Source organism: Platichthys flesus, chromosome 14 (genome assembly GCF_949316205.1).
Source record: "Platichthys flesus chromosome 14, fPlaFle2.1, whole genome shotgun sequence".
NCBI classification, from domain to species: domain Eukaryota; kingdom Metazoa; phylum Chordata; class Actinopteri; order Pleuronectiformes; family Pleuronectidae; genus Platichthys; species Platichthys flesus.
The window spans coordinates 4,783,925-4,803,483 of record NC_084958.1 but is presented as its reverse complement, the minus strand read 5'-3'; the positions used below and the strand labels follow the sequence as shown (position 1 = coordinate 4,803,483).

The window sequence follows — 19,559 nt, the reverse complement described above, 5'->3', positions numbered from 1 at the left end:
ACCTTTTTTTTAACTCAGTTGAGATAAGTCAAATGGCTATCAAGGTATTTAAAAGGAAGCACTGATTGGATTTATGAAAGTCAATCAACCTCTTCCAGAGAAATCTCAAACTAAAAACGTCTGTAAGGGTTCACATTGGTTGGTAATGACGTCATCCTTCAGTTTAGCTTGATGAACTGTGTATGCAGAATTCACAAACTTTCAATCACAGCTGGTGGGGGGGTCCTTCTTAGCTGTCAATCTCGATGTTTCCCCCCGTTTTTATAGGATCAAATAACTAAAATGTAACTAATTTATAAATGTTTAGCTAATTTATCAGAAACATAAAAATCTGAACCTTATGACCTTTACAGAAGCCAATAAAAAGGTAATGATAAGACGCTTTGGCTTCACTTTTGGTCGAGCTGCCATATTGTCCATCTTTATATACGGTCTATAATTTGTGTTACAGGTTCAGTGTTTGAGATTTAGTGAAATGTAGCTGTGAGGTTGCAGACTGCAACCAAAATTGATACCCCTGCCATCATCCTCCCCTTCTAAACATGTAGGAGCATCTTCAGGTGAAGCAAATGGGGCTCTGTGGAGCTAGTGTTTGCTTTGTCCATTCTTGGCTACAGTAGAAACCTTTGTGAAATTTGTAGTTATAAAGAGCTAATTCTAAGCTAGCAAAAACCCACCACTGCTTAATATCAGGCGATTGTTCAGTAATGGGTCAGGGTTAGAATACTAGTTTCAAATTCTGTCCATAGATCCCCTATGTCCTACACACCCATCCTTTAAGATTTATTCAGAAAGCAGAAGTAGCAATAAATTAACTAATACATTTTATCAAAGTAATCCACTTTGTGTCTCAGCAACTGCATGCATGTGTACTGGTCTTGGCACTGATCATCCTACTGTTCTGCTCTTGTTAATATAATTATAGTAATCAGCATATATGTCACATAAATAACCGATACAAGATAAATGTCAGAAAGATCAATGGACTTGATTAATCAGCACAGTCAACATGTCTGTCTACAGGGATAAAAGGATGCTGAAATAACGGAAAGAGCCTATACATAATTTTCTGAAGCAGACGCATGTTTAGTGCATTTATTGGCTTCTAACTGTGTGTGTTTGTGTCTGTGCGTGTGTGGAATTGAGTGCACTGATTAATAAGCAGGGATAATAAGGAGGGACTTGGCAGCTCGTAACTACAGTTGTTCGCAAAGCTCCGTTTAGAACCTCAGCTTTTTGATATCCAGGATGTAAAAGCACTGGTCAAGGTGGAGTGGAAGGTATAGCTGGCTGTCATCAGCACAGAAAAAACATAGAAACCCAAGGGAGCCTAATATGGAGCTATGTGGTACTCCACACGAGATGGGAAAGGAAACAATCTATTCTAGACGAATTGGATTTGGTCTTGGAGGTAGGAGAGAGTCCACTGAAGGGTCTGTTTGCTATTGCCACCAACAGCATGGAGTGTCAAAGCCTGTTGGAAGTTGTAAAATAAGAACACCTTGAATTTTATTGAGTATAAAGACAAAAACAAATGTGTCCCCCTCAGGAGCGGGGTCTCTTGTCTCCTTAAACATGATTGAAGTATGTTGTTTATACTTTTCAAGATTAACAATTTCAGCTTTTAGACTGTTTGTTAATTGTAAGGATCATTCTGACAGCATGTTTAAAGAAGCTGGGACATTGCCATGATGCCTCAGTGACTTAGAGGATGATGTCTAAGAGATACAATGTTCTTTACTGGAATTCAACCTACTTAGCAAAGATTCCCAGGATGAGTCACTTACATCACTTACATTATGTGCTGAGCAGAAGGTATTTTATGTAATAGGCTCTATTCATATACCACATACATGTTCATGATACATGTACCACAGTAACAAAAAAACATACCTGATAAAAAGCAATGTGACACTATATAAGAGACTTGAATACACTGTGCTAAGCTATGTCCATTCTGTCTCTAGGTCTATCACAGAAAAATCTCCACAATTATCTGATGGATTGGCATACAACTTTAAAGAGGCTTAATTGCAAGGCACAGGGGGAGAAGCAATGGTTGCATTTCGGCCACTAGCTTTGTTCCACTTAACATTTCACATCAAAGGCAATGGAAGACCTTTAAAACCATTAGCCTCTGGTTGCCACGATTTGCATCAAAAAGCCCACCCAAGAGTCACAATTTGGTAAAAATGTAAACAAACATACATAATACACATGTTTTTTAATAATTCAGTGACTTACAATTCCTTAGGAGATTATCCACACTACTAAATCCATAAGTCTAAATAAATAAATAGAAATATGCTCATTAAATGACTCCAGAACTTGTTTGAGAGAAAAAGAAAAAAAATGTAGTTATATTCAGATAAAAGTTTAGTTACAAGCAGGGGTGGACTGGCCATCTGGCATACCGGGCATCATCCCGGTGGGCTGTTGACCCAATGTTGGCCGGTCTAGTCCGCAATGTTTTTTTTAATTTTTTTTATCTCTTCTTCCTCTCTAAATTCCCTCCAATTGGGCCGGCCAATTGGCTACAGAGGGCTGGCAGTGTGTTGCCAGCATCAACACATATTATTGGTCTATTGTTTGTCATTGTCAATCAATCATCGGCTGACAGGCTCAGAGAGCCCTGACAGTGCTGTCAATCACAACACAAACCAGGGTGGGGCGGGACCTCATGGCATTGGCGGGGGAGTTGCGGGACGGGCTGCTGCTGAGACAGAAGCTTAAAATGGATAATAAGAGTAAAAAACGCCCGGGTGGCGCTGAGAGGCATCGGGAAAAAAAGCTGAAGTCTCTGGAGGTGGAGGCTGCTAATTGTGCCAAACTGACGGACCTATTTGGTGCCGGGTTCACCAGCCCAGCAGCAGCAGGTGCGCCGGGAGACAAGCGAGGAGGACTCGACAATGATGAGCGAGTGGAGGCAGACAAGGTAAATCACGTTGGCTTGGGGCTGGCTAGGCTACATTTTTGAGACATGTCCAAAAAAAAGTAGAGAACGTTTTTGATTTTGTTTTTATATGCCGAATTGTGATATTATGGGTTATTATTGTTCAGAGGATTTAGCTAAGCTAGCTAAGAGCTGCTAACGTCATTTACTGTTGCCATAGCAACAGTAAACTTTCTGAGCTGTAAATAGAGATGCAGAATCAAGCTGTATTGAAAACAGAATACAAGTAAACCTATAGGGAATAATTAGTTTAATTTGAAATATTTGCCATTGAATTTATTGTAATCTTTCAATTAATTTATTGTTTACTGAGGTGATAACTATTTAATAGGTATAATTTGTGTGTAAATGTGTTACTTTTACTGTAGTTTTCAAATGGCTGTGTATAGTGCTGTCTTGAGCATTTTCAGGTATTGTCACAATGATCTGACTAGTAAAGTGTCCTAATGAAGACATGACATTAGTGTTGTTACGTTCGCAAACGTTTTGTTCAATATGAACAAATCTTTTATATGACTCGGGAGTAATTTGTCATCTCAGTGAGTGATTTGTTAATGTTCATGCAGTACCTTCCCTCGGCCTTGCTTATAAATACCTGCTTACATAATCCCTCACGCAGGTGGCTTGTGAGCCACTGGCCCCTTTGTGGAAACAGTACCAAAACTAGATATAGATAAATTAACAAAAGGCGACTCGTCACTGGGTCAATTGTTTGCATTATTGTCAGATGATATATTATAAAATAAGGAATGAGGACGATGAATTCAGTGAAAAGTTCATCTATTCATCATCTGCACCACTTTTCCTTGTGGGGAAGCTGGAGTGAATCCCCACCGAGCATGTACAGGTGCTGACATAGAGACAAGCAACCATTCATACTCACACATTTAGGTTTTAGCCTCTCCAACTAACCTAAAGTGTGGGAGGGAGCCGCAGTAACAATACCTACATGCAATGCTATGAAGCGGCAGTACACTTAAGTGAAAGTGACAACTACATTTTATATTGTGTAACTGACCTTAACTCAAAGTTTTCAAACCAAAATAATACTGCAAACTCAGCTCACTATGTTTCTTTAAAAAAGCTTCTTTGTGGCAGAGACCTTGCACTCTCTGTTTGATAATTAGCTGCGCAAAATTTTGGAGGCAAGTACTGGAGGCATTAGTTAGGGTCAGTTTTGTTTTATGGTATTCCTGCTGCCGGACTTAAATGAACTGACCGACATAACTTGAGCTCCAACATGCTAATGAGGGGAAATGATGGGGATATGCATTTGAGCGAGACTAATTGTACCTGACATAATTTTCACAGGGCAAATAACCACTGGTAACTACAGGGCAGGATCTGACACGGTTGTGCACATTAACGTGTTGAGAGGGCATGCTCCAGGTACGAGAAAATTCCCACCACTAATTACATTAACATACCTCCTCTCTGAAAAGTGATCCTGTTCAAACTGACTTCATAATGCTGTCAACACAACTGCAGTCACCTTAACTCTCTGGGCAAGTCATGACACAAGAGGGTCTAACAATGAATATATCTATGGGGTCTGTCCTTCACAAGAACATGGGTAGATACTAGTACGATAGCACAACCTAGCAAAACAAGGCAGAAAGGCAGGACTCACACTTTTTGCACTTACACTTACATGTACAGTAAATCTTATAAAAGCAATATGAACATGTTCTGTGCTGGTTTGAGCTTCCACAATAACAGGGTTGATTGAGATTGATTTTCTAATCTGTATAAAATCTTAATCAAACTTTAGTCAAAGGTCAAATCTGAAATCAATGAACTAATGATATTTAAATTAATCATTTACTGTCTCTGCTGTCTATGCCAGAATCAGATATCTGACAGAATATGTGAGGTACCTCTAATATGCAGAGACTAGAATGACTCAAACATTTCAACTACTGTAATGTGAGCATCATGGTATTTTTATAAGGTTTCTGCCAAATGTGCATCCACCATAAACTAAATGCATATTAGTTGCTTATATATGAAGAATGTAGCCCTGCAACTTGAACTTGAACACTGTATATTGTATATAAAGACAGACAGTGCTTCTCCACTTCCTCCAACCATCCAGAAATGAAGCCATAATAAAGAAGACGTCATGGAGCCAAAGTCTGTCCAACACCATCTCTGGCATAATATATTTGACATGTATCAATTTTTTAGTTTTGCCCATGTCCCGTCCATTAACTTGGAGGCTTGGTTAAGCCAGCCACTAGGGGGCAATCAAGAAAATGTGGCTTCACTTTTCGGGAGCCATTATGTCGTCCATGTTTATATACAGTCTACTCTCTGGACTGAGAAACATTATGACAACAAATTTGGTGTATTTTCTGTAACTGCCGTGAACTGAGTCCAGTTTAATACTGCAGCATTGTGTTCCGATCATTTATGGATCTCTGCAGCGCATGCACAACCACAGCCGCTGCACACAGAGCAGATTGTTAAATGGTTCATAAGTCCTTCAAAGACAATCAATTATCTTTATGGCTTTGTATCGCAAAGCGATTACTTCTCCTTATTCTTTTTTTTACTCAGTTTTTTCTTCCTCTTCATAATTGATTATGTGTTGGATGTTTTATTACCCTTTGAATAATGACTGCCAAGACCTCTGCATCTACCACACAGGGATACTTAAGACTCCCTGCAACAATAATAAATACAAAAACAAATGCTCATTAAGTTTGAAGCAAACAGTGTGACGTGTTAAGAAAGTCAACAGTAATTGTTTTACTGCAAGTGGTAGTGCTGGTTTAGGGGGTGGATAGTGGTATTACTGGTATTAGTAGTAGTAGTCTCCTACCTTTTGAAATATTATATTTATTCATCTTGGCTTTCTGTAGTAACATCTATAACACTTTTTTCATAGAGTTTGTTAGGTGACACAACATCAGTCAGCTCTTAACATTTTCATTGTCTTATCTTATTTTTTGCATGTACTAATTGTCATGTCATTTCAGAATTCAGCCACTCCCCCCTGCTCTGCATCACCTCGTCTCACGGATCCCTTTACCTGCCCCACCCACAGACTCACCTGCTTCCCATCAGTCCTTAGTCACCCAGTACGGCTCATTTCCTCTTGTCTCTGCCAGATTGTCTAGTGTGTTTGTGCCTAGCTTTCCAGCGGTAACCCTGTTTGCTCTGTTTTACCTGCTCCCTGTCGGATTGTTTGCTACCTGACTGTCTGCCAGGATTTTGACCCCCAGATCGTGTCATTAAACAAGAACTCTTGTTATTCCCTAAACCTGCTCAAGTGTCGTGTTTTTGGGTTCACATTTTGACATTTTTCTCACCCTGACAACAGGTCTCTTTTATTATAAAATATCAAATATTGATATATACATATATATTTTTTTAAAAGTGGTTTTGTGTCGACCTAAACTTAGGACATTTTCACGTTAGTAATGTCTACTTAACTTGAAACATATCACCGCTGTTCAGCTCAATCCAGTTTATGTTAGACAGCTATATGAGATAACATGCTCAATTACAGTCTAAACAATATCAAATTAATCAACTGATTCAGTAGATTTACCATAGTTCTGAACCAAATTTACATTAAGTATATCACATTGGTGAATCGCTCTTCCTTTTCGCCCTCAAAGAAGTTACTTGTCAATTTAAGGTCAATCAACCTGCCCTAGATACACTTTCACTGGTCCCAAGTCCCTTGGACGTCTGGTATGCCGGACACTGAATGAAAAGGGTCACTGGAAAAGTCATCACTCACCGTACGTCCACCGCGTCCTCCATGACCGTCATGTCCGTCTTGCACTTGGCTGAGGGGTTGATGGCAAGCTCGGCAGGGGGGATGACAAAGCTTTTACTCAATGGCAGCCACATTCCCTCTCCTAAGGTGTATGTGAACCTGCCCAGGAAAACAAGGGTGCATGAGACGAGAAGGTTAGCAGGTTTATGCTTTTCAAAAAAACATGGTCAAGTCAGAGGAATGGATGTTGAAACGAGAGACAAAAAAACAGAATAAAATGGGAACTTGATTTCTTCCCAAAAAAACATTTGACAAAAACTAAATCTTCCTTAGTGACCCAGACAAAGTTGAGATGAAGTTTGATCAACTAAAAAGACTACATGACCACACAATAGAATTTGAGTAATAATTTTTACACATACTGATTATTAATACAGAGCGAAAATTTACATTTTAATGTTTTGATTGAAATATTTAGATGAATTGTGTTTGTTAACAAACAATGAAAATATACAACCAGCTTTTGTTAGCATTCCCGTTTACGTCTAGCAAAGCTAATATTGTTCTCAGACTACTCCACTTTCTCTTAAGCTGCTGAATTCTTCACGACATTAAACGCCTGGTAACAATTTGTTTCCAATGTTTAAGACTTTTATAACAAAGACAAGGAGCTGAAATACGCTAAACATCTCAGCAGAGCCAGGGAAGTCTCAAACCAAAATCAATATGTACTTTATGACATCATCAGGGTTTCTTTGCTCAAACTAAAGAAAGCCAGAGGACCCAGACACAAGTTCTACACAAACTTCACGTGTTAAATAAGTGAAGTCAACACCACATCAGTGTCTGGTCTTCGTAGCGTGAAAAAGCACCAAGTCCTGTCACGCTGGCTACTTTTTGAAGATGAATGTTTCCGCTGCATCAGTGACTCTGAATAATAGCATCAAGCTGGTTGGGGGTTATTTATTTTAGCTTTCAGCAAACTTATCCTTTTTGCATAACTCTTTCTTGAGCAGTAGAACGCTGTGCGCTAATGGACACAATGCATACCAAATGAGATATCCTGACGAAAAAGAGCCAATAAGAGGTTCCCCTGAGGCAAAACAGGCCTATAAATCTGTAAACAATGTCTGGGACGAGGGCTTTAAAACAATTATTTATTTGAATCAATGAATATCATCAATCTTTAAACAGTCTGCACATGAAACGTAATACTTACACTTTTGAGTTAAACAGTCCACACTGATCAAATGCAATATTAGCGCTGATTCATTATGCATGCATACTTGTAGCACAGAGGAAAGGAACTTGTTGATTTAAATGGTTAACAATTCCATTTTTATGCAGACTAAACACATTTACCCATTCACAATTGTTCAATTTGCATGTAAGAAAAATGCTAACTTAGCATAAGGAAAGGGCAGTGAATCATGGAGGCTGCACGCATTACCAGTCCCTTTTAAGAACACAATGATTAAACCACTGTGTAAGCAGAACACTTAATTACATCCAGCCAATTACTCCCTTTGTTTCAAAGTCAAGTTTAGCTGGATCAAAGTGCTGCTGGTCTCCCACTTACTGTAAAAGTTGGGATTCTCGTAAGTTATTAGAATCTATCTAAATGTTAATATTTCAGCATATTTTTTCTTTTTTCTAGGAAGCTGCTGCTGTCTCTCTCACCAGACACTCACCATTCCTTATGGGAGCGTGCAAAACAGGAGACCAGAAATTCCCTGTGATGCAGTGTGACGTATATGGGTGGCCATGGGACAAATTAGCACCCACTTAACGAGCACTGCTTAACGGACAACTGGGACGAGCTGCTATACGACTTATTTGGTGCAACACTGGAGGTGGAAAACACTGAGATCCCACGAGGGAACAGTTGTTGAGTGGAAAACATGTTCGCAGTTCTCGTAGGAGCTCCTGGCAGTTAATACTGTGCAAATGACAAATGCTGTGTGCTCGAAAGCCAACCCTTAGGAGAATGTTGCATGCATGCATCCTTGACTTTGCTTTGTTTCATCTCGCTCTCTCCACCACTGTGTTTCTAATTGACTCATTTGCCGCGTTGTTTAATGCTAATATCTGCTTAAGCAAACACGATGATGGCTGCACGGCTCTCGGAGCGCTGGGTGACATTCAAGGCCCTTTTTTCCCCCTCCCCAACGTGTGGAGCCTACGGGGTTGTTTGGTGAAGTTCAAAGCAAGAGACCGAAACGTTTAAATTAGGATGGACGGCTGTGTGGGAGCAGTCTGAGGAGAAAGCAATTTTAAACTGCACAGCTGGACAGAATGAGAAGGAAAAGGCCTCTTGCAGGAAACCTGAAAACATGCTGGCAGGGAGGACTATGTGTCAGAGCACTTTCTACAATCAATCAACTACTTTACTTGTCGCCATAGGACCATTAATTGTGCAGCTGTGAAAGAAAAGATACAAGCCAAGGTATTTGGATGCAATACAAACACCAATGGAAGGTGTTTTGCATTTTAATTACAGTTAAAGGTAGAAGGGGAAGTTAAGTGTAAAGATGGCACACTGGAATGAGTTTTTAAAGTATTCATTGGGTTATACGACATTAAATAGGGGGTGTAAACTTGCAATCTTGTCATGAAGTCACGTGTTTGATCATGATAATAGTTGAGAGCTCTGACGCCCCCAGTGAGGCACAAAACGAAGACTAGCTAGTTAAACAAGCTAATAATAATCTGTTTTGATGTCTCATGAATATTTTTGGATTACTATTATGGGCTTTCAAAGGCTCCGTATTGATACGACCAAACTCAGGCACCAATCAGCAGCTAAATTAGCAAATTGCTAGAGACCTCAGTGGCGCAGAATTCCAACATTTCTCTCTTTAGTTGGTGAAGACCAAATGAGAGAATAAAGAGTGGATTTAGATGGGTCACCACCACCTCCCACTGAAGCCTAATGCTTCCTCTTTTCTGCTCGATATAAGCCAACATAATTCAATGAGGTGACACTATAACTGCTTTGCTTTTACAAAATAGATCTGGAGATATGCTGGCCACTTGGGGGCAGCGGAGACAAGTTGTGTAAACATCCAGCAGCTCAAGAGGAGCATTAGCATTAATTGATTACGTGTTTCCGGCCATCTTTTAAAAGTATGTTCAAAATTCACATCCTTTTTTTTTTTTAATCTTTAACAGAGATCTGACTTAGTGAAATATCTCAGTCTGCCTTTGCTAAGAGCTCCCCTAGGTTCACCTGCTACCAGAGGTGTTGACTCGAGTCACATGACTTGGACTCGAGTCAGACTCGAGTCATGAATTTGATGACTTTAGACTCGACTTGACAAACTGTAAAGAGACTTGCAACTCGACTTGGACTTCAACATCAATGACTCGTGACTTCACTTGGACTTGAGCCGTTTGACTTGATAAGACTTGCTCTTTTCCCCAAAACACAAAGATTCAAAAGTATGTTATTAAGGAGCGCTCTGTATCTTTCATCGTGTTTGTGTGCGTCTGTGTGTGTGTGTGTGCAGCGCCGCCGCTCCCAAAACGCCCACTACGCGCTGTGCGTTGGGCACCAAGTCCTGAGGGGGCACCAAAAAAAAAGCAACTGAAAAATCATCATAGTTATAATAATTATGTAGCCGAGCGTTTGGTTGTATCATAAGTCCGGCTTCAGCTGACAAAGGACACGAGAGCAGGTCATGCGCTCGGGACAGCACACCCGTTTATTCGCCGTTCATTTTACAACTTCAATCATCACAGCACCCACTTCCTTTAAAACCCCCTTTCAAAATAAGAGTCACTACCAACAACCCACTTAAAACCGGAAATACAAATCAACCCTCAACAATAACGTCATTAAATAAATTAGCTTACAATTATAATGCCGATATTATTTCAGTATAGAAATATTAGGTACCTTTTAGACATGTATATCACAAAAAAGGCAGAACAAGAGATATATTAAATTGCTCAAAAAAAGTTAAAGAAGATTGACTATTATTGATGATTATTTAACGTAATCATAGAGGAGTTATGCTTAGGGCACCAAAATGGCTCGCAGCGGCACTTGGTGGAATCATACTACATCCCCATCGTGCACAAATGACTGACAGACTTTTGGCCAATGTGGTCTTTTGCAAATGCAATGCAGCATAGGACCCTGACATATAAAAAGCACAACCCTGTTCATTGTTATGTTCAAGTATTTGTTATGTACACACACACAGACAATATGCTGGAGATAAACACAGGACAGGACAATGTTGTTAGCACTTTTGTACAAATAATTACAGTTGCACTTGTTTTTTCAAATGTGTTCATTCTGTAGGAGTGGTTTAAAATGAAGAATATTCTTGCAAAATATGAGTTAAATGTTAAAAATGACTGGTTAATAGTGCAATAGGGAAGTGCAATGTTGGCACAATTTTTTTTCTGTAATTTGAATTGCACTTGTTTTAATAAATAAATACAGATTTTAAAATCATACATGATCTGTGTAAATATATTATTACTCAGTGATCAAAAGGACTCGAAAAGACTCGAAACTCAAACTGCAGGACTTGGACTTGACTTGAGACTTGTCAGTCTTGACTTTGGACTTGACTCGGGACTTGCCTGTCTTGACTTGGGACTTGACTCGGGACTTGAGGGCAAAGACTTGAGACTTACTTGGGACTTGCAAAAAAATGACTTGGTCCCACCTCTGCCTGCTACGCACTTTATTTGTTGGCTGTTTGATGCCGTGCATGTAGTGTACAGAGGATTTTTAGAGCTTATTTACTGAGAACAGCAGCTGAAAACCGTGTTATGAGAGCTGTGAGAGGGAAGCTGTCGGCTGGACAACTAAACAATGAGCTGAAACTCACCTAGAAAAGCTATGTGAAGCTGAGGAAAGGTTCAGCTTCGGGTGATAATTCTCTGTAGGTTCATCACAGAGCGATCCCTTTCATACTGTCACACTTTTTTTTACACTCACTGCTTTTTGATATTATTAATCTATTAATTAAAGTCACTTCAAAGTATGCCTTCAGTGAATAGGCTTGGGACCGAGTGTCAGCACAAACTGAATGAAGAAGAATTTATTTATGGAGACAACTTTATTCCTTAACGAATCGACGAAGTTAAATATAGAGTTGTCACAAGTTATCTTAAGTTATCTTATTATTAAGACTTGCACCGCACTGCCAAGCCGTTTTCCAGCATGAACTCCGGAGAATGTTCTTAGAAATTGGTCTGGACTCTCTCCAGAGTTTGTTTAACACGTGAACAACATGGCAGGAGATTCTTCGCTCAGACGTGATCACAACAACACAGGAATATCAGGAGTTCAGGTAAGGGGTGATGCAGCATTTAGGAGGGAGGACGGAACGTCAGCTGAGGATATCACATGTATTTTGTTTACAGCACATCGGCACAGGCGATTTCATCATGCAAAGCTCTCTTGGCATCTTGGTCTGTGTCTTTTTCACACTGAGCTATTTGTATTCCTTTTGTTTCTTTCAGTTTGGGTCACATATTAGAGCTATAATCAACATGCCCACTCCTTGGCGGTGAATCCTGCGGATGATCTCCTGCTGTGTTCTCACATGGACTCATTCAACAAGAGAAACTCTAGAGAAAGTCTCGCTCTCTCAATCAGACACTTGCTGTCTAACATGCACCCCCTCAGGAGAATATCTGGAGTTCAGTGCATGTCTGAAAGCAGTCCAACTGAGACATTGCAATCCTAGGAAAGGACTTATTTTCATGTGATCACACTTTCACAAGGAATTGATAAATATGAACTGCTGCTCCCAACTTAACATGCACCTGCAATAGCTCAATTAAAACTTGAGTCTGAGCACCAGAGCACAGATATGACCAGAGAGATAATAAGCACCTTTAAGTGAAACACCGCTACAGGAGGCCAGAGCTCAGCATCCTAATAATCCCGAGGAGCAGAGCTAATCAAAGCTGGTGTACTGGGATTATAACAATTTATCTGATGACACAATCATCTGTGAAGAGTTTTGCAGCACCTCAGAAATTGCAGGCATTTGAAGCAAAGTTTTGTGAAGTTTCCTCTCACCTGAAAATGCGATCAGAGGGTTGTTCTCCCATCACAAGATCAAAACCGCGTTGGAAGATAGTGTAGGGCCAGGGACTGGCATGGGAAAAAAGAAAAGATCAGAGAAAGAGACAAAAAAGAGGGGAGAGAATAAAATTGTTTTAAAATCAAAGCAAGAGAAGTGTTACATTTTTCAGTGTACCCATCCCCCTAATCTAAACCTCCTGAAATCACAAGCCATATTTCAGTCTCGAACTTTGCGTCATCCCCGCCTTCCAAAGCTCCCACAAATCACAAGCAGCATTACGATGTGTGCTCTGTGTAAACATGCTGATTGAAAAATGTGTTCTCCGGCAGATGACATGCAGTGGGACTTCGGCTCATATCCATTTACCAGGGGGAGGGGATAAGGGAGGATGACAGGGTGAGACAGAGTGGGAGAAAGAGACGGAGGGTGACGGAGCGAGAAGGCGACGGGAAAAAGAGAGACACGGAGAGCGGGAGAAGGAGAGAGGAACGCCGAGGGGATGAGACAGATGCCAGGAGGCAGAAGTGAGAGAGGGAGAATGATGGAGATTAATGGGGAGTGGCAGCTCGGGGACTAAACAGTCTGCAAAGTGAGAGTGTAAGGAGGAGAAGTGACAAGGGCCCAATGTCATTCTAAGCAAACTCCTACACCACTGTAAGCAAAAAGAACATTGGGGGGGGGGGGCTTCCATGCCACAGGCTGCAGTCATTAAACATTTAAGTCGCCCCTGGGAGCACTTTTGACAGAGAGACAGGGAAAGCACCAGGGAAATGAGATACAGAGGTACACAGGTCTGAGGGGGAAAGTGGGATGGTCCACATTTTGAGCATGACGTGTAACAGAGTGAAAATGAGAGAATAAGGCTGGAATTGTCTGCTGTAAGCCAGACGCTAGTGGTTTTATAGGCTGAGCTTTTCTCGCCATTCATAATAAATCCAGTCTCAGTGTGTGATGAAATCATCTTTTGGTAGGAAAACCCAGCGCCAGTCCACAAAACATACACGTAAAATCAAAGCAGGGAATGTATTTATGCTTGGCATTTCTTAAAAGGCGCCCTGTGGAATTTTGACCATATGTAATGCTGTGGAGGTTGTTTTTATGAATGGATCCCTGGTTTGTTTTCATGTTGTGCACAAAGGCTTCGCATGCTGGAGTGTCATTGTGGAGGTGACCCAGGGCTTATTGCTGCGGAAGGCTTCATCCTAATGCCCAGATTTAGAGTTTAGAGGTGTACATTGCCAACAAAAGACTGCACAAAAGGAAAATGTTACATAAACAATGCAACATTTTGTGTGAAGGGTGCACTTGCAAATGTTTTATAGGAAAGGAAATGCACTGTATGTTTTGGTTATAAACACATGCAACAGTAACTTTGTGTAGACGTAAGTTTAGGTGATAAAGCATGTTCACAAATCTGTCTCTAAATAGATCTAGTATATTCCCTTTCATTCCCGCTCCTCAACCATAGGGCCTGTTCTAGTCAGCGAGTGGGACGTGGGAATGGTTTTCTACATGAAAACTACTTCATCGCTAGAAAGCGGAACCTGCAAGATTGAATGACCTAGTGTGGCTGCAGAGGGCGCTGTTATTCTGTAAAAGCTGCATAGTGTTTTGCTTTAAAGTAGCATAACACATATATGGAGCTTTGAGTGTACCACAGGAATGATAAGACTTATACTGTATTTCTTATGAGCAATATTTTCTTTTAAAAAAAATTATTCATTTCATTTAATGTTTATTGTTTAAATTTTCATTTGAATGATGAATTAGTAATTACATTTTATAAAAGGAAATCACAACATACATTGGAAGGCTTTTACATTTTACTGATAGATGTTGTGTATTTCTATTTCCTGTTGGTCAACACAGGACCTTTTCAGAGGTCACATGTTCTGGTCAGGAGAGTAACTGCACATACAGGAAACCCAGTGTTTGACACCGGGGAAGTGGTGTTGGCCAAATGTAAAGGATCTTTTAGTTAGAAACCGTGAACCCAATAAAACATTTATATGACTTCCACACAGCGAAGTCATCACTTGGAATCATTGTAAATAATCATTATAGAGGTGATTTTAAACCCAGAGAGAGGGGCAAATCAAAATAACATGATACAACACCAATAACCTGTCTGACAATAATTGGCTGAAATGTAATCTATTGATCGTGCTAACATTCACACAATTCGCTTTGTTTTCGAGGCACTCCAACAGTTTTTACATAAAGATCTATACACCCCATGGGGAGTAGCTTTGCAGCCACTGAAAACAAGATGTGGCTGCAGAGGCTACATCTGAATATGTCAGTGATGGGATAATGGAACTTGGATCCTGGAAATTGTTTTAACCATAAGTCAAAATTAAGACAGGGGGTGGAGTGTCTTTAAAATAAATAGATAATCTTGGATGGATTAATGAAACTGCTTAATGATTTATTTCTGATTTAATTTCAATTGAATACTGTTTACAATCCTGATGTAAATAACTGTGTTCTCTGCATCCAGATAATGAGTTGCTTGTGAATCTATAGTTTAGGTGCTCCTAACTCATGAACACCTAAACATGACTTATACATGATAAACGGCTTCGGTATCATCACAGCCCCCTTTTCATTTATCTGTCCAAGAAAATGAATAGCCTTGATACATTGGAGGATTTCCTTGTGCTGAATTATTTATCCCTCTTTCTTCTCAGCTTTATAATGAACAGCCATTAACTGTCGTCCTCAGGTGATTGTAGTAGCTTACCCCTGGTTGGGCCCCCACTCACTGCGGATGCAGAGGTGCTTGTGGACTGGGTCCTTCATGTATCCATCCAGGCAGAGGCAATCTCCTGCAAACAGAGAAACATGGATTCAACCCTGTGTTCATTACAGTTGAGCCTCGTTTCTCTCACTGGAGAACTCCCTTTGCTCCTCTTCTGATATTTTTCTCCGTGAGAGCTATCGAAAAGACAATCCTCTTCAGGCAGATAAGGCACTTTTTATCATCTCTTATGTTTTAATGATGTAGTCGATTTTCCTTCAGCCACCCAACCCATAGTTTTGTTTAAATTTTGCAGCAAAAGCTCAGAAGCTTTCCAGCAGGAGCACTTTTAATGGGTCATGGGAATGACAGGCCTTGTGTTGCATAATGAGTTTTTTTTAGCTCAGGCACAATTAAAATGAAAATAACTTGTTTATTCTGGAAACATGCAAAGCAAAGAAATCCAATAATGAATGCGTATACACATGAGCCTGATACGAGCACAATGCATGAGAGTATCCTTGAATTTCTACAATACCAGCAGCTGACAGCTAAGTTCAACTCCCAGCACAGGGTCCATAGGCCTCAATGCATTCATGATATCTAATGCACACCCTGTATTGATAAAACTAAACAAAGGTAGGCACAAAAACTCGGACTATAATATGTAAGCGAGATTTGTAGACAAACCAACTGTGTATCTTCCTTGATTCACATTTCGGTTCATTCTGTGACATCAACTGTGTGGGGAGGGGAGCCAGGCACATAGACTGTATATAAAGATATGGATGTCACCCATAGGTTGGTTGTGACGATCACTATGGGCTGTTTGGCCATCGCCACCTTGGCACTGCCTTACTCTTCCTAACTCCTAGTTCAAAATCGGACAAGGATGTGGAGCAAAGGTGGGGATGAAGTGGGTAAAATGAAGCCTGGTTGCACATACGTAGCTATGGAAAAGACAATGAAGTAAGAAGCTGGTTTACAATTCTCTCCATTGCTAGCCGGATATTGCCCAAATAACACAAAACGAATTTGGGACTCCTTTTGTTGCATGTGGTGTTGCTATGTCTTATTTGTGACCCAGATATGGAGAACGGGACTAGGCCACATAAGTGCCACCTTTCCATGTGGCATGTGGTCGGTATATGGGATGTACGCCTAATCTGGGCTAAAACAATCTTCCTATGTAGGCAGAAACTCCACACGGAAAGGTGCTGGACAAAGTGCTCACCACAGCCACTTCTATTTATACGTTAACTGTGTGATGGTATCTATATAGTGTTTTCCCCATCAATGGTTAGATGCTGGCTAGCCTAGCCATACTTGGTACTAAACCTTTTGTAGTCGTTTACACTGCTGGTGTAAATTGTAAGTATATTTATGATACTGATAGATATCTCCACTAGGGAGAACGTGTACTGCTGTTGTGCTGTGCAAGAGATTACTTGACTATGACTGCTCAGATAGACAGGTACAGTACTTGTATTTCTCACAAGATGTCCATTTCTTTCAGTACATCCACATGCTGAGGTCATGGCTACCTGTGATGCTTCCATTTGCTGCATCTAACATAACCTATTAGTACCAGTCTGAGCTACTTTACACAGAAGCCTTCACATACAGTTTCCAGTATTATGTAGAAACTCCGCCATGGGTTGCTTTCTCCTTCTTTTTCATACAGTAGATGTTACATGACAGACTGCCTGATAGAAAGTGGCCTTTTTCAGTGAACTTTATATTTTTCATTACCTCAAGCCTTTATTACACTCATTTGTTTTGTTCCCATCGTCACAGTGTGGATCGTTGGTGACAGCTATGTTCGGCATACTGCCTCGAGGAACCAGAGACAGAAACGAGCAACTATAGCGTGCAGTATGTCTGTGTGTTGGTTTGGAGGACTGGACAAAGCCTGGCTTCTTTCTACCACTTCCAGAATATTACCCATTGTCCTGCTTAACTTAATTTTATATTTCATAAAACATTGGTCTCCTTTATTTTTATTTTTTGCCCGTTGTTAATATTTGCTCTTTTGACAATTTTTCAGTTAATGCATTTGTCTACTTGTATATATTGTTTTATATTTTATGCACCCACCTAACCAAGTCAATTTTCTATTTGTGAAGATATACTTGGCCAATAAAAGAAATCTAAAAGAACTTTGTTTGTCAGTTGTTTCCAACTTTATGCACTATAGGAAAAGGCTGCCAGAAATCCTGAAAGTCAATACTGGACTTAACTTTTAATCATTACTTTAAAGGTGTAGATTTTAACTGACGCAGTTTATATTTGTTTCTTTCCACAGTTATTGGACTGGTCGCAGTGACTGAATAACCCGAATAATAAAGTGATTACATCATTGATTAGTCTAATAAATAGAAACTTAACAATGTCATTATTAAGTATAGTAAAGCCTGGCTGGCACAGCAATGTCTGAAAATCCGACATTATGGGGGAAGTGTTAACATCACACAGGCTTCAGGGCTCCTGTGTACTGCACAGCGACTGGAGGACTTTGGTCAGTTGAAACTGTTTTTAAACCCTTGGTTCAGGATCCTATGTGTTAAACAGAGGATTGATTACTGAAGATGTCTGCTTATCTACTAATATCTGTTTGACAAACTGAAATAATCCCTCTAAAATCTACCAGCGTGAGTGGTGGAGGGATTTGGATTTGTTCCATACGCTCTGCTGGCATGCTCTTGATAAGTGAAGCCTCTTAGCAAAGAACAGTGAAGCATCAGCTTTTTGTTCGGCTGTCAGCTCCCAGGAGAAATGTCGGCCTTGACTTTGTTCAGCATGATTGATGGGGTCTCACCTTTGGTTTAGAGGGTTACTCAGGAGTAACATGTGCAACATGCTCTGCTCATGCTCAATGGGAGGGAATTGAAGGGCACGCCCCCAAGGCTATAGTCACCAGTGGTAATGGAAAAGGTCAACTTTCAATACCTGCCAGGCTACAGTATATCATACTCACATATTCACAGAGGGAAATGACTCAAGCTTTTTGGGCTTTTGAGTCTATAGTTATAATAAATTCAAGAGCATTACTGTGTGCTCTTGAGTTAATCCTACATCAGTTCCAAGACCGGGTCCAGTTAAGCTCAAACTCAAAGAGTCTTTGAGTGAGAGACAAGGAAAAAAACGGAATCCTTCTCAAGACGAAGGAAATGTGAACACATTGTGCCAATAAGTAATCCCTCTGAAACACTGCATATCCATCTGTACAGGTCTATAAATATTCAACATCCATTTGCTTTGCTTTTGGCAGAACAATGCAGAAAGAAATTTAGGGGCTTCCTTTTTTCAAGGAGAATCAGAAAGAAAAGTGCAGTGTGTTTACACTGCTGCTGACATTTAGGCCAGAATTTAAAAAAATATACAGGATTCAGATAGTTCAGGAAAGAGAGAGAGTCCGAACTCGAGTAAAAGTCAACTTATCTCATTTAAGAGCATATAGCTCATAGTGAGACAAAACAAAAGGAGCTCATCAAGTGCACTTGTGGCAAATAAGTGTAATCTATTAGCCAAGTCCGTGACATGTTTTTTGGTATGGCTCACTGAACCTGTAAAAGAACTTCATAAAGATCATTTTGCAAATGTCTTATAGGAGGACCTCAACTTGTCGGAATGCAGACAATTCAGTTTTAGTGCCAAGGCTAATCCATCGCCATATCAAAGCACAGTTTCCCATTAACCAGCCATTTTGTAATTGGTCCTGCCACATTCTCAGAAGCGACCAAAGAAATTGCATATGAATGATAGTAAAATTTCCTGCACTATTTGATGTGATCACGGCCACGCCACCCCCCTTAAAGTTTTAACGGTCCATGCAGTTAGACCTCATACTAAGCTGCGGTTGTGCTCGTACCCTTGAAATGCATTGCAGTTCTCTCTCTCTCTCTGTCTCTCTCTCTCTCTCTCTTGTCTTTCACTCTTTAGTCTGTTTACCTGTCACTCGAATTTACCAACGACTGAATTAAGTTCTTTCCTTAACCATGCTGCTTCTAAGCCAACCAATAGTTTTTGTGCAATCTTGCTAAATAGCAGACTGACAAAGAAAAGAGAAAATATATATTA

The 19,559-nt window shown here is 40.2% G+C and overlaps 1 protein-coding gene across 3 annotated transcripts in view; it reads right to left on the bottom strand.

Moving 5' to 3' along the window:
• astn1 (astrotactin 1) overlaps positions 1-19,559 on the bottom strand; it is a 423,107-nt gene that overhangs the window by 263,247 nt on the left and 140,301 nt on the right. For all 3 annotated transcript variants that reach the window (XM_062404910.1, XM_062404912.1, XM_062404911.1), the window contains 3 exons: positions 15,483-15,567; positions 12,733-12,807; positions 6,705-6,842 (listed from right to left, as the gene is read on the bottom strand). In XM_062404910.1, the coding sequence (XP_062260894.1) occupies positions 6,705-6,842; positions 12,733-12,807; positions 15,483-15,567 (298 nt within the window). The remainder of the gene's footprint in view (positions 1-6,704; positions 6,843-12,732; positions 12,808-15,482; positions 15,568-19,559) is intronic.